The sequence below is a fragment of the Colletotrichum siamense genome (genome assembly GCF_013390195.1).
Source record: "Colletotrichum siamense strain Cg363 chromosome Unknown KSG_Cg363_contig07, whole genome shotgun sequence".
Classification (NCBI taxonomy): Eukaryota; Fungi; Ascomycota; class Sordariomycetes; order Glomerellales; family Glomerellaceae; genus Colletotrichum; species Colletotrichum siamense.
Window position 1 is genome coordinate 3,524,231 of NW_023501020.1, and position 14,795 is coordinate 3,539,025.

Here is a 14,795-nt window from a genome sequence, read left to right on the forward strand (position 1 = left end):
CAAGTGGACCAAGACGAGAAATATGGATGCTGAGCAACGTAGGATTTCTAAGCAATTCTTCAGTGTGCCCAGTTGTCTCCAATGGACTGTGACCCCAATCACTGGAGGCTTGGAGTCCGAGGTCAAAATGTCATTGGACAGCGACCGTTTCAAGACTCCAACGCCTTTAACGCAATTTGTCGACGGCCCCGACTTGTCGATTCTCAACCCCTGGTCCCAGGGCCTTACGCCAAGGGTCTTCGCGTGTTACCATCCAAACACCACCTGTTCTCCATACCGAGTGAACCCACCGAGGGGCAGCAGTGAGAAATGCCGGTGCCTATTTATCGAGCAGGCCTCCCTCTTGAAGCTGTCAGACGATAACGGCCAAACTACCTCGTCTCATCTCGTTGCTGCCTCATCTGTAATCCAGGTCGAATCCTCCACGGCTATCACCATGTCGTCCAAACTTTTCCAGCCTCTCAAGGTCGGCCAGGCCCAGCTATCTCACCGCGTGGTGATGGCCCCCCTCACCAGATTCCGCTTCGACGCCGATCACATCCCCCTCGACATCGCACTGGAGTACTACGTGCAGCGCGCCGCCGTGCCGGGCACTCTAATCATCGCTGAAGCCGTCCTTATTTCCGAGGCCCACGGCGGCTTTCCCAATGCCCCGGGCATCTGGACGGAGCGCCAGATCGCCGGCTGGAAGAAGATCACTGACGCGGTCCACGAGAAGGGCAGCAGCATCTACTGCCAGCTTATCGCGCCAGGTCGCGCCGCCGTCGTGCCCGTCCTAGAGAAGGAGGGCGGACACCCACTGCTGAGCTCCAGTGCCGTGCCGATCAGCGACGACTCGCCTGTTCCGCGCGAGATGACCGCCGAGGAGATTGCGCAAGCTGTCAAGGACTTTGCCCAGGCTGGCAAGAACGCCATCGCTGCCGGATTCGACGGTATCGAGGTCCACGGCGCCAACGGCTACTTGGTCGACCAGTTCCTCCAGGACAACTGCAACAAGCGCACGGATCAGTGGGGCGGAAGCGTCGAGAACCGAGCCAGATTCCCCGTCGATGTGGCCGCGGCGCTGGTTGAGGCTATCGGCGCCGATAAGGTGGGCTTCCGCATCAGCCCGTGGAGCAACTTCCAGGCGATGAGAATGAAGGACCCCGTCCCGCAGTTCTCCTACCTCGCGCAGAAGTTGAAGGAGCTGAAGCTGGCTTATCTGCACATTATCGAATCCCGCGTCAACAACTGGCAGGATGTGGAAAAGGTCGAGGGAATTGAGTTCCTCTTGGAGATCTGGGACAATACCTCGCCTGTCCTCGTTGCCGGCGGTTTCACCCCGGAATTGGCGATGCGCGCCGTTGACGAGGAGTATGCCAAGTGGGACGTTGCCGTTGTCTTTGGCCGCCACTTTTTGGCGAACCCCGATCTGCCTTTCCGTATCAAGCACGGCTTGCCGCTGAACAAGTACGATCGGGACACCTTTTACACGCCCTCTATCCCGCAGGGATACACTGATTACCCCTTCCATCCTTCTTTCAAGCCGGGAACTCCGCTGGCATAGACGGCGAATCAAGGTGTAGACGATAGATATAGATTTGATGATATTGATGACAAATAAAGTAGACGATACACTTCCCAATATGCATTGCCTGTTTATGAACATGCTGAAAATGTCGATGAAGATGACTGCAAATCAAGCGCTCTGCGCAGGGTATTCGAAGGCAAACATGAAGCACTCTCCCCTCAAAGTAGGCCGGCCATGGAATAACATGATGCATCAGCGGAAGTCCTTTGGCCTCAATAGATAGCAGTAGTGAAAGACATCCGGATCATGCGGCTTCAGTTTCGGCGTCGGAATCTTTGCAATCACCTCAACGTCGAAAGGCAACCCCTCCACGTCAAATCGGCAGAACGAGTAGCTCAATGAGATCCAGAATCCTTCATCCGTCAGGTGCCGTCTCACACCCTCCGCCATTCGCAAAAACGGCTCGATGCCACCGCAGGACACCGCATCGACCGTGCTCTTGTCGACGATTAAATCATATTTGTCCGGCAGCTGGAGCTGCGTGACGTCCGCGACGAGATACCGCATCTTCACGTCACCAAATACTTGCTTCTCCAACATGCGACCGCGGTCGATGGCACGTGGCTCAAAGTCGACGTTGGTCACATTCTGAAACCCGCGTTGCCGGAAATGGTTCTGCAGGTCGCTCGTACCGAAGCCTAGCTGCAGGATGGGCGCCGCGTCTTCGAGTTTGGCGAGGTATGGATCCACGATCGACATGAAGGTCGCAGATTGGGTCAGCCATTCAAAGGTGACCTCGGATGCGAAGCGTTCGCCCCAGTAGCTTTGCTTGTCGAAGTCGGCGGGCATGTTTTCTTATTCGGGAAACCGGTGGCGAGTTTTTCGGTGAAGGCTTCAGGAATTTGGGTTACGACTTTCGGTGAGACTGAAGGTATTTTGAGGTTCTGGTTTCGCTGTTTATCATCTTATCGAGAGGCCCGCTCAAAACTTTTCAATGCCCACATTTACGTTACGTGGGGATGGTTTGTGACATCATACGCATGGAAACTTAATGCCAAGTTCCCTTATTCTGTTCAATAACGTGCCCACAGCTTCACAGGGACATTATTCATGACAAACATGGTGCGACTTGGTGTCAACAGTTGGTGGGTAACCAATCACGACAAGCGGTACACAGCTGAAGACAAACAGCAACTAGATGGGTCGTAGATGCGGCCGCAATTAATCTGCTAATATTAATGATTTGGGAAAATATTTCGGTTGGCATTTCGTAATTCAATACTATTAAAGACTCAGGAATTACGCTCGTCTATTCTATGAGTATTAACAATTCTATGAAAACTGACCAATGGCTCCCCTGAAGCAATCAGTTACTTAGCTTGCTTTTGTAGAATGCCTTCACTCATAGCCCTCTCATAAATCCTCGCTTGCGAATCGGTGGATCCGAACCTTCTGGTTTCCTCACCTCTTTCTCAGTTCCCTCCGCGGTTTCAACGACATAACGATCCTTGTCTCTCTCCGCCTTGCGCTTATCGTGTTCCGTTTTCCAGCGCATGAAGTAGCAGCAGAACGGGAAAAAGACCGTATTCACCGCAGCCCATGCAAACAGAACACCAAAGTTGAGACCGATCCTCGAGTGCAAATCGAACATCAACTGACGACTGGCCTCGACGACGTGGTGTAGTGGCCAAGCGTAGCCCCAGCTGTAGAATCCAGGAGACAGATCGAGGGCATAGAAGGACGTTGACACGTTGGTGATAACCCAAAAGATGAGCCATAGAGCAGTCCATGGTTGTCCTACGATCATGGCGACGTTTTCGCACGCAAGACCAAGCGCCGTCATGCCCGCGAAGTTGAGCATCCAATATACCGGAAATGTGCCGCTCCCGTAGGCGGTCGCGCCTGTTTGCGGCGGAGGCTCTGTTGGAGAATAAGGAGGAGCTCCGAAGGGGAGCTGGAATGCCAGGGAGATGAGGCTGTATGCCAGAGAAATCAAGAAGTAGGCGAAGACTGTAGCAATCCAACGCCATACAATAAGTTGCCAGAACTTGAGAGGCGGGTGTCCCTGAGGCTGGATGTATTTCTAAATGAACTGTTAGCCAATCATCTCAATAGTGTTTAAAACATAACATGTACATACCATGTGGATCGGTAAAAAGAATGAGAATGAGAAGAAGGCCATGATAATTAGATAGATGAGTCCAATGCTGACTGCAGGTGTTGCAGTGGCCGGTCTGAAAGGTCGTATATCGATCATCAACGGCGCAACGCCGGGATTGACAACAGCAGGCGCTCTCGCCAGGTTCTCCCGGCTCAGAGAATCATTGGACATGATAGTCTGCCCCCATTGCTTTCCAAAGGCCTGACTAAACTGCTCGGTGAATTGCGTGATGTATGGCTGTATATCGCTTTGGTATGTCGTTGAGTCTCGCGCGGTCTGAGTAATGATTTGCAATGAGCCTGCTGGATCATAATTCGCGTCACCTGTCGCCGCGGCTTCTTGTAGGGCTGCAGTCGCATTGGCGTGGACGATCACGGCCGCCCAGGCTTTGAAGTCATACACAGCCATACGCACGGCCGTAGGGTCGTTGTTGAAGTCCGATGGTTGTAGAATGGTCCATCCGAGTGACGGACTCTCGCTGTCCAATGCCTTCTGGATGGTCTGGATGACAGTCGGACCGACGATCGGTTGGACAGACTCGTATGGCGCGACCTGGCCGTCAAAGTTGACAACATGCACGACAACTGACCTCAAGTTCGCCTTAGTTCGGAACAGAACGGCCCAGTAAAGCGAGAGGACCGCGAGGATAAACGCGAACAGTATCGCAATCGTCTGAAGCCAGAGTCGAATGACATGGGCGCGGACTTTCCTCATCGAAGGGTCCCAGAATCCGACCGCATGATGGGGCTTCTCATGAAGTTTCGCGAAACCATTTTCAACATTGCGGGTGGTTTCGTCTGCTTTTGCATGGTCAACTTCTGTTTGGCTCGACGGCGAGCGTTGCTGATCTTCGGGAGACCCTGCCATTGTTGGTTCGCCAAGAAAGGAATTGGCTCTACCTCCTCAAAGCTTGTCGCGTGGATGTCCCAATGCCTGCCGGAATGGTTGGAAACAAGCTCAATTGCATTCCAGAACAGCTGCATGGAGTTGCGCCTCTCTCGCGCCTGGCGTCTTGGGTTTTATGACGAACCGAGACACCTCGATGATTTGGCATCAAATTGACTGGCCGGCGCTACTGATCAGTCTATGATGCGTTATCAACTGAGCTTGTTTGACTAATGAAGTACCTGCTAACAATTATGCTAGAATTAGCGTAAGGGATCATGTTGTGATTGGTCAATGCTCAAGTAGCTCGACCCAGATACCATCTTATTTCCGGGAGCATGACATCACGGTTCCTGGAAAAGATCCAAGAACGCCTCGCTGATCACTAGTCCCCCTGCTTTATGTTCCCGGGCTGTTCGGATGCTCTGGCCATTTTCCGAATCTTTCTTGTAAGGCAAAGTCTAGTTGGATTGATCTGTCAAGTACGTGACCTAACCCGCCAATGATGGTCGATTCTCTCCTCACTATTCGATCTGTGCCGACCAACTCACAACAGCCGAGTCCCTCGCCGCAAGTAGAATTTCCAGTCTTTTGTCATTCCCTCCAGCCTGAAATGCGTCCTGAAAGGGTAATCAAAGCTCGTAGGCGGGTGGCTCGTCTGCCTTATCTCTCCCCTGTAAAGATAGATCATAGACCTTTCCGAGCCGCGTCCACCTTGTCGAAAGTCTGACCTCAACCTTTTCAAAATCCTCGGATCTGCAAGGTAGCTGTGCTGATGACACCGTGTCGTTGTTGAAGTGATAAGGGTCTGGGGGCAGCGTGTGCAAGACGTCTCTTGGATTCTTGTCTATGAAGGTTTTCACAACGTCGTCGCTGTCCACCAGGAAGAATACACAGAAGTTGTTGTTGCATTCTTGAATTCGGCTGTCGAAATGAAGCCAGGCGTAACCGGGCTTGAATCTTTCGTAGTCGAAAGAGAGAACAACGGAATGTCCTTCCTCGTGCTCTACCCATGAACCGGCAGGGGACGTTTTGGCAACCCGGCAGGGTATCTGACCAGGCTTCCGGTCGGTTCCATGTGGTACATACCAGTTAACAATGATATGATGCGATGATTGTGACTTCTTCCAGAGCGAGTCTGCATCTTCTGGGTTACTGGACCCAACAAGGATGTTCTCAAATGTTGACCTGGCCACAACAGAATTGGGAACCGAAACAAATCCTATCTGATGATTGGAGCGGTAGAACAGACTTTTCTCATCTTCCTTCTCCATGTAAATTCCAACTCTCCAGCTTTGCGCGTTTTTGCAGTTGAGAATGGCAACTGTCCCTGTTGGAGAGAAAGAAAACTGGATGCCTGCCGCAGAAGCTATTTCGCCTTGTTCAGAGGGCACAAACGGCAGTTGAAAGCCGGAGACTCCTGAAGGTAACACTTGCAAGCTTATTGAGATACCTTGATTGGTGAATGAATATGGAGGCTGGAGATCATCTGGCTGATATACCGTAACACTTCCCGAATTGGCAAAAAAAAAAACGGAGAGGATGCCAGAAAGCCCGTTTTGCGTCTTGTCGTTGGCTCGAACCATGCGAAAATGGATTGGTCGTTTGTTCTTCTCATGATTTCCTCCTGTAGACGGATAAAAGCCATCTCTCCCTCTCCGTAGAGCAATGGCATGTTCACGCCAAACAGACCAAGCAGACAGTAAGCCTGGTCTTCAATGCGAGTTGTGACCCTGTTCGCGGCCCACGACATCTTTTGTGCGATGCTGTATCGGCTAAGAACCCCGTGAGTAAAGAAGTGCCTGTCGATGCCGGTAATCTTCCCTATAATTTCTCGTCTAGTTTCCCTGGTTCCGATTTCCACCCATCTTTTGTTGTAGAATATGACGTTTTGCGGAGCAATCAGCTCCTGCAAAGTCCAGCCTCGATTAAACCACCGGCTCTTGGTAAATTCTTTATGACCTTGCCCAAAATACGCAAACATGAAATCAGAGTCAACGTCTGAGAGGTAGGCATAGCAGATTCGCGAATCTCGATACCAAGTCCACATGGAATTGATAGCCTCGGTCAGCTCTGAAGAACTGGTTTTATCAATGCAACAAGTGTCGATCCACTATTACGAGAAATCAGTTTCTGTCAAAGATTATTGGAAAAAGTCAAATATCGAAGGAGGTGAAACTGTAGATGCTCACAATGTACTGGAATCCATCTGAAAGGGCTTTTTTACAGGCGCCTGCGAGTTTCTCATACCCGATAAGCTCGGAACCTTTCCCGGAGACTAGGTCCTGGTATGAAACTTCTTCGGCACCCCAAGTATGAGATAAAATCGCATAGGGTATTCGATGATGATTAAAAACGTGAAGCTCCTTGGTTTTCGTGTTGAGAAGCCGCATTTTGGCTGATGTTACTGCTTATGCGATGTGCAGGAGTGAGGGCATGGCTTTGCTGACCAGACGACATTCGCGTGCCATGTTCAGTGTGCGGGGTCAACCGCAGCACCGGGGCTGACAGCGTCAGTACAAATACGCCTATTGGATTGGACAAGAACTAATACCATGGACCTTCTTGCAGTAGTCTGGCGGCTAAAGCTCACATGGTTGAACAGATTCACATGCATACTACCAGGTAGGTAAGTGTCTGGCACATCATGACATTTCTAGCATTCGACCGTCCCAAACTGAGTCTAGCTACTTCCTCATGGCATGTAGCGGAATGAAGGATGTCGATACCCCAACTGAACTTGTTCCTTTTCACTTCGACCATCGAGTCTGTGGTCCCTCTTACCAGCAGCTCTCATTCTGTTCTCATACAAGCAGTACAGTATGCCGAATACTGCAAGCAGTACTGCTAAACTCTGCCCGACCAAGTTGATGGTGTGTCCGACAAAATACTTGGGTGCATCTTTGAACGTGTAAGTCCATCTAGGTTGAATCAGTATTTGTCGTGACATTCCTCTGGTGTCATCATTCACTTACGTCGCAACAATGCCTCCAATTGTGCCGATCGTAACAACATAGGCACTTGTAACCGCTCGAACTGATGGTCCCGCGGAATCTGTTGTCATATCAATTAGCTTGAAGTACAACGATTGCGGGGTTTTGTGGCTACTCACTATTCATAGCCCAGCTCAAAAATCCGGGTCCGCCCGGGAACGCGCCCGCGGTGACAAAGAAAACAGCCATGTATCGGATATTCGCACCGGTTTCGAACCGCAAGATCGCGAAGCCAATAACCGCGATAAGCGAGAATAGCGCAAGGTATATACCGCGCTGTCGCGTCTTGTCGCTGATGTACGCCACTGTCACGGCCGACGCGCAGGCAACGACGTATGGCGGAACAGACATAAGCTGCGCCTTCGTTGCTGTCCAGCCCAAATCGTTCAAGATCGTCGGCATAAAAACCGAGATGCCCTGCACAGTGATGTTGATGAGGAAGAAGCCGAAAGCGCAGGTGTAGTTGTGAATACAGAATACAGCCCTCTTGACGTGGTCGAGGCTGACTGGCTCGTTGGCGTCAGATTTGTGCTCTCGCTGAAGACGCTCCACGGCAATGGCTCGTTCTCGATCAGTGAGAAAATAGGCAGTAGCTGGGTTCGTCGGCATCCACAACGGCGCGAAAAGGCCGATCAAGATCGTCACGAACCCCTCGAAGAAGAAGATGTTGCGCCATGTGTGTATCGGCATGCTGTCGAAACCCCACTCCGGCACTCGAGACAGCCCTGTTGCGAGGAGACCACCAAACGCGCCCGAAAGAGATGCTGATGAGATCAAAATCCCGATCCGAAGCAACAACTCCTCTCTTCGATAGAAGCTGCTGAGAAAAAATGAGAATCCTGGCATGGCGCCTCCCTCAAAGACTCCCAAGAACGCCCGTGCTGCTGCTAATCCTTCGTAGGTCTTGACAAAGGCTGTGCATAAGGAGACAACGCCAAATCCGACAACAAGAAACGGAAGGTAGAATCGCGGTCCTACCCGCTTAAGTACGATATTGCTCGGAACCTCAACAAAGAGGTAGACAATGTAGAATATCGACAAAACCCAGTTGAATCGGAATCCCTCGAGGTTGATGTCCTTGGCCATGCCCTGAATCCTCGCGTTTCCGATGTTCGAACGATCGAGAAACTGCGCATGTTAGCCTTTGAAAGCGGAGAAAAAAGCTCTTCGTCGCAAAAAGCACATACGCAAAGAAGGTAGAGTACTGTCGTCAACGGGACAGTGTGCCAGTCTATCTTCCGCCTGATTGCCTTCTCCTCCGCTTCGCTCCATTCTAGTATTGACGGAGCCTCTTCGTATCCGACGGACTCCGACTTGATATCAATTGTAGTTCTATCGGAGTAGTCGACTGGGAGTACGCTGTTAATGTTATGACTACACCCCCTAGGTCCCCGCCACTTACGCTTCTTGTCCGGCTCTATAGCAATCTCATCAATCGTAGACAGTACCATCGTGACCAGGTGTCGGAGCAAAGTGCGACGAGACTTCAAACAAAGAGGACTGGAGGTGCTAACGGGGTATTTGAGCTGCTATCGAGGTAGATAGTTCGACTCATCATAAACTGCTCAAATGATGCGACGTTGCGCTGACAAGTCTTGGCCAAAGAGGGGAAGGTGGTGGCCGGCCATTAGTTTTATCAAGAACGGCCACTAATGAGCGGGAGCCAACTACTCAAGCTGGCACAGACGACAGAAGACCCGTCAAACTTTGTTCGGCAGATGTCTCTCGCATTGGACAAGGAGACAGCCCTGTTCATGTGCTGCCCTCGTCCAATAATCTGGGACAAAGTAGCCCAGGATGGCACGTTCGTGCTAGATTGCGGGGTACGGGGGGAAGCACACTCTAATGTTATACCAAGATTGAGTCTCATTAAGACTGTGGTTGGTGAGCAAGGGTCGTATCCCGCCGGGGTTGGAGGAGGACGGTTTCGCCATTCGCAGTACCAACGCACAGCCAAGGCCGTCCGTCTCAACTTTGATGTGGCCGGAACGCCTGGGGTGCGAACCCAAGGTATCCCCACGTCGCAAGCCGAAAAGGAAACCAGTTACCCTTTGCGAAGAGGCTTCCCCATTGCAGCCGACGAGTTCGCCGAATCCGCCACCTTTCGTCCGGACGCCTCGGGATACACGTGCTTGAGCGTTTCCCAAGCCGCGATAGCTTGACGTAGATTACACCTCAAGTTTGCGCACGGCTGACTAGACACATGTAGGGCAAAAGCTGTGCATCACCAGCTGCTGACTGATCTACATTGAGACAGTCAAGTAAGACACTCAGATGATGGGAGGCCATGCACGAGAGACTTTCCTGAATGAATGGCACGCTGACAAGCAACGCGAGATTTCGATTGTCCTCATCCGCTGGTTACACCGGTGTAACCTTTATGTCACTCAACGTGGACAACACTCACTCTCAAACTCGCTCTTATGTCAACCATAAGTGGGATAACGGCCTCCACTTACCTTGGCTTTGGGCTGACGCCAAGGCGAACGAGAATTCCTCTTCGTGGTGAGGGGTGGTCGTCGGATATCCCGCACGGGCAACGTTGGCCCGCGTTGGAGACTTCGAGTGAAACAGTTCCGAAAGAGCCAATCGCCTTAGGCCTGGCAAAGTCGGCGACAGCCCTACATCGGGTAAAATGGTATATTTTGCATCTAAGCGTGAGTTCTGAGACTTAGCTCTGTGGCATCAGAACCGGTCAGTGTGCTAAGGGGTCTTTTCGGCCACGGAACTCGTTCATGCGAAGTACGATTGCCAAGTCTAGGCACAGACTAAGAAAGCCTTATGAGCGGTAGTTCGGGTTGATTTACCGTCTCTCTGATGACCGAGAGGAAGTCGGTAGCTTCAGAGACGTCAATTTAATGCAATATGATTGTGTAAATGCGCGCAGAAATCCCACATCCGTTGGGCATGCAAAGCTCGATTTTTAAATACAGGAGTCAAGTCAGTCCCCTTACAAAAACTCGTCATGATGGTCATATTGGCCAAGCGAAACATTTCGAAAGGCAAGCAAACGTCCGGACAGCAGCGGCCGAACGGTGGGGCATCTGTAGAATTTGATTCAAAATCCTTTCCCAGATGGCAGGAAACGGTACGCAACCATGCTCTACGAATGACGTGGTGTTCTTGGTGCACGGGGGCCAGTCACCTGGGATGATGAATTCCAAAACGCGGGTAACACCGGCGGGTAAATTGAGCATGGTTCAGCAGTAGACCGTGCAGATGCAGATTCTGGTGACTAGACTGCAGACACTTCCTGGCGGCTGAAAGTGAATGATGACTGAGGTCGAGAAAAGGTTCAAAGCGGGTGACGCCGCTTGGATTTGAGCAGTCGGGGAATCAGTCCTATAGATGACGTCGCCGGCTTCCGGCCGAGATGAGTGGTTTGGTTGCAGCATGTTGCAACAAGCGATGTCAGGGATGCGACGGCCAAACTCCAGGTGCTGATCATTGATGTTGCGAGACTTTTCTCGCAGTTGTATTCATGATTGGACTGAAGTGTCCAGGAGTCTTGTTCTAATCTTTGAAATCATCTTACCCTCGTACACAGCGAATGCGAAATTCTTGACTGGTCCCATTATTGAACAAGAGGCAAAGGGTGCGCACCAAGTTCGTCACACACTGGACATAGACAAGTCGAGAATCCACAAGCCCTTCCCTCCCTAATAATAATGACTCGGGTTCGTTAACTTACTGTAGGAAACCCATATATTAGACGTCGGGGGCGCTTCCGCAACGCTAAAATAGCCGGTCAACAGTCAAGCCTCTGCCGAAAGCTTGCGCGGATAACTCCAAGCTTACTGAAGTATGAGCTGAGGGTGGGCGGCCCGGAGGGAGGGAAGGTTCCCATGCTCTGCAAGAGGCCGTAATAGGGCGTGGTACACGGCACTGGCCTTCGGCTTTGTCGGGGTCTCTGCTATAGAGAGGTCATGATTGGCCGCACCAAGAAGCCTGTCAATCGGAGCGGCCGGTCAGTGCATCGCCGGCTCCGGAGTCTTCGGTGCTGGCGGCCTTCGAAGTCTCGAACCAGCCATTGGGCCATCTTCAAGGCGGTTGACACCATTTTCTGGGGTATGATCGAATTATGAATTTTGTTTGGATTTTGGCGAGAACATGACAATAGGTTAGTGGTAGGTAGCGTGTGAGATTCAACTCTGGCCAAACGTCGACACGTCATCTGCTACACACATCTAAGTCTTCCCAACCCCAGTCACACCCTCGGGGTTAAGAGGAGACCGAGCCTGTTTTCGGCCATTGCGTGGCCATAATTCAACAAGTCCATCCTCGACGCTGACCACGATCCCTCCTCGCATCACGAACTTCATATGACCGCTTCGCTCCCATACCTTCTGTACGTTGTCAACTCCTGGCGGGTATATGACAATATCTGCCAACTTTCCAACCTCGATAGACCCAACAGAAGACTGAAGACCGAGTGATATAGCGTTTCCGATAGTGGCAGAGCGTAAGACACTGTAAGGGGTCTGACCTCCCATAGCCATCATTTTCATCTCCGAATGAAACAAGTGGCCGATCGGCTGCTCTCCATGAGCACCAACATTCGTCCTCACGCCTCGCTTCGCGAGTTCCGCGGTTGATCGAGTTGTGTTGAAGAACAGGTAGGAACTGTTCGGCGCTTGCTTCACTTCGGTCAGGCTTTCCAGTATGTCATGTCTTACGTACTTCCTCAGCTTGGCGTCGTTAGGTATGTCCTCATTCTGGTGTATCCAATTTTGACCGAAGATACCGCCGTAGTTCATGACTGCCAGTGGAGTATATGAGCTGCCGCTGGCCTCAACCAGTGATAGGACGTCGTCGTACAGGTCGGGCACAGGAAGGGGGTGCTCCTGAGATGTGTAGCCATCGATGAAGTAGGTCAGACCCCAGTCGAACGACCACCCTCCTTCCGGTACGACGAGCATGTCAAGCTTAGCGGCTTCAAGCAGAAGTCTCTGCCTGGCCGATCTAGGAACGAGCTGGTAGTTTTTGACAGTAAAGGCCGAATCGACGCCTTCCTCTTTGATCCGCAAAAGTGCATCTCTAGCATCAGCCAGAGAGTTGATCTCAGTGTAAACAGAAGGCTGAGTTGAGCCATACAGTACATCGCCTGTATGATAGACTCTAGGGCCGTACATTCTTCCCTTCTCAATAAGCACACGTTCAATGTGGCCAGCCACATTATTGGACGCTGGGTTGTGGATTGTTGTGACGCCGTATCCTAGAAACGTTTCCATTTCCCACGACTTGGCTGGGAAGGGCGAGAAGAATCCTCCCCAGTGACCGTGAATGTCGATGAAGCCAGGTAGAACTGCGCCTCCTTCAGCATCAAGGACTTCACAGTGTGCAGGTAACTTGACGTCGGATCCTGGGCCAATGGCAACAATTTGGCCCTTTTCGACCAGGACCGTAGCTTGACGCATGAGTTCCGGAGTCGTAAGGCCCATGCTAATCAAAGATGCATTGGTGATAGCGAATGGCCTGCCCTTGGAAATTCGTGTGTGGTGAAGGCTTGCCGCCTCGTAGGTTGCGTTGATTTTCCTGGAAGAGACAAACCTACGAGCGCAGTCGCCAGAGTCTCTCGATTTGAGCAATGCTCGCCTGCATCCCTCGGAGATAGTTTTGACATCAACCATTTTCAGGCTGGGTCCCAAAAGCCAGAAAGCCCTGTCTCCGTCCCAGCTGAGAGTAAAATCATGACCACCAACGTCAGAGAGACGGGTGAGATCCTTCGGCCTCTTAGGATGTCCTGGCTTACTCCATATATATCCTTGTTCGGCCTGATGATTCACCGAGAGCCAGATGTGCTGAAAGTCCCGAAGCCCGATGATGTGCGGGTTCTTCACTGTAGATCGCATCTCGACCGATGTTCGGCTGGCCGATATCTTGCGCGCCACACTTCTATCCAAATCATACTCGACGATCGAATCCGGGTTTTGGACCAGAATAATGGTGGACCCATCGCGGGGCCCTATCTCAAGCTTGGACTCGGCGCTGTAGTCCCTGATGGGAAGTCTCCGGAGCCCAACCAACCACGATGTCTCCAAAGCTGTCGCGGGTAAGCTAATGTTGGCAACCCAAACACCCTCCCCAAATGTCTCGTCAATATCTCCAAACATGTAGTCCTTGCCAGTGCGGATGTAGGTAATAATTCTCCCATCGGTGACTGGAGAAACATATCTTCCTCGAGGTAGTCCTTGAACTTCGGTGATAGTATTGTCCTGTCGATTGACGACGTGAAAGCTGGTGTAATTGACGTCGTTCCAACATGCTTCGAGCAAATAATGGGTCTCACCCACAAATGATGGGGAGTAACATGATGTACCGGCATTCGGAGCCTTGAGTTTCCGAGTATCACCAGAAGAAACATCCACGATGTAATTGTCCCCAGCCCCTTCAAACACCACCGTCTCTCCTTTGGCGTCACTCCGAAGGCCCCGGAAAGCCGTTTCCTGGGCGTGAGTTGCAAGTTGATGCGCTGTAATATTGGTTGTTGAGTATCTCGTTGTTCCGAGGGCAATGTCTATCGCGGCCCTGAACCCAAGCTGCTTCGGATCACCGCTGGCAACCCGCTCACCAAAGTGGTTTACACGCAATGGTATACTCCAGATCTGGCCTTGAGACCAGATGACAATTTTGCTGTCATTCTCTGACCAACCATAGTTCGGGTAAGCCCCCATGAACGCGGGGATAGTACTCAGGTCGTAGGAGAGGCCATCCCAGACGTAATGTAAAGTGCCGGAACGCATGTCCTTAAGAGCAAGAACTTCCTTGTCGTTCCGTCGTCTGATGAATGCTAGAGTGCTTCCGTCGCTAGAAAGTCGTGGCATATTCGCGCCGCCTGGGCTTGCAGGTTTGTTGGGCTTGCTGGGAGTAGCCGATACTAGGGCCGTCGTCTCATTGGTGGTGGTATTCAAGAGAAAGACGGCGTTGTTCCCAGAATGAACGTCTTTATTGTACGAAAACTTGCCCTCCGCATCATCCCGCACGTTGCGAGAGAACACGATTCCATCACCAGAGGGTGTATAACGAGCTTGCTCTGATCCCAACTGACTCTCGAAATATCTCTCTTTGGACCAGGAAGTAGGAAGCTTTCGACTAATGATTCTTCTGCCTCCTCTTTCAGGCAAAACACCATCATTAGAAACCCTCAAGGGCACCTCCCATATCTCACCAGCTCCATTTGGGCGACCCGTAAGAAACCATTTCGTGACAATGACTTTCGGCTCCGTCGGATGAAATGCCGGACTTG

At 51.5% G+C, this 14,795-nt stretch overlaps 5 protein-coding genes across 5 annotated transcripts; 1 reads left to right on the top strand and 4 right to left on the bottom strand.

Annotated features, from left to right (window-relative positions):
* Positions 1-436: 436 nt before the first annotated feature.
* fgaOx3-0 (Chanoclavine-I aldehyde reductase fgaOx3) lies at positions 437-1,546 on the top strand (the record flags this gene model as incomplete). The annotated part of the gene is made up of 1 exon (XM_036643112.1): positions 437-1,546. The coding sequence occupies one exon, from the start codon at positions 437-439 to the stop codon at positions 1,544-1,546; it is 1,110 nt and encodes a 369-aa protein (XP_036491626.1).
* Positions 1,547-1,762: 216 nt separating this feature from the next.
* CGCS363_v011264 (Methyltransferase-like protein 13) lies at positions 1,763-2,359 on the bottom strand (the record flags this gene model as incomplete). Its single annotated transcript, XM_036643113.1, has 1 exon — positions 1,763-2,359. The coding sequence occupies one exon, from the start codon at positions 2,357-2,359 to the stop codon at positions 1,763-1,765; it is 597 nt and encodes a 198-aa protein (XP_036492230.1).
* A 553-nt stretch (positions 2,360-2,912) lies between these two features.
* SNG1 (Nitrosoguanidine resistance protein SNG1) lies at positions 2,913-4,538 on the bottom strand (the record flags this gene model as incomplete). The annotated part of the gene is made up of 2 exons (XM_036643114.1): positions 2,913-3,593; positions 3,651-4,538. The coding sequence occupies 2 exons, from the start codon at positions 4,536-4,538 to the stop codon at positions 2,913-2,915; spliced, it is 1,569 nt and encodes a 522-aa protein (XP_036492231.1).
* A 650-nt stretch (positions 4,539-5,188) lies between these two features.
* CGCS363_v011266 (putative transporter) lies at positions 5,189-9,000 on the bottom strand (the record flags this gene model as incomplete). The annotated part of the gene is made up of 6 exons (XM_036643115.1): positions 5,189-5,886; positions 7,341-7,477; positions 7,532-7,610; positions 7,669-8,677; positions 8,737-8,897; positions 8,952-9,000. The coding sequence occupies 6 exons, from the start codon at positions 8,998-9,000 to the stop codon at positions 5,189-5,191; spliced, it is 2,133 nt and encodes a 710-aa protein (XP_036492232.1).
* A 2,736-nt stretch (positions 9,001-11,736) lies between these two features.
* CGCS363_v011267 (uncharacterized protein) lies at positions 11,737-12,780 on the bottom strand (the record flags this gene model as incomplete). Its single annotated transcript, XM_036643116.1, has 1 exon — positions 11,737-12,780. One exon carries the CDS (start codon positions 12,778-12,780, stop codon positions 11,737-11,739), a length of 1,044 nt encoding a protein of 347 aa, XP_036492233.1.
* Between the last annotated feature and the right edge of the window lie 2,015 nt (positions 12,781-14,795).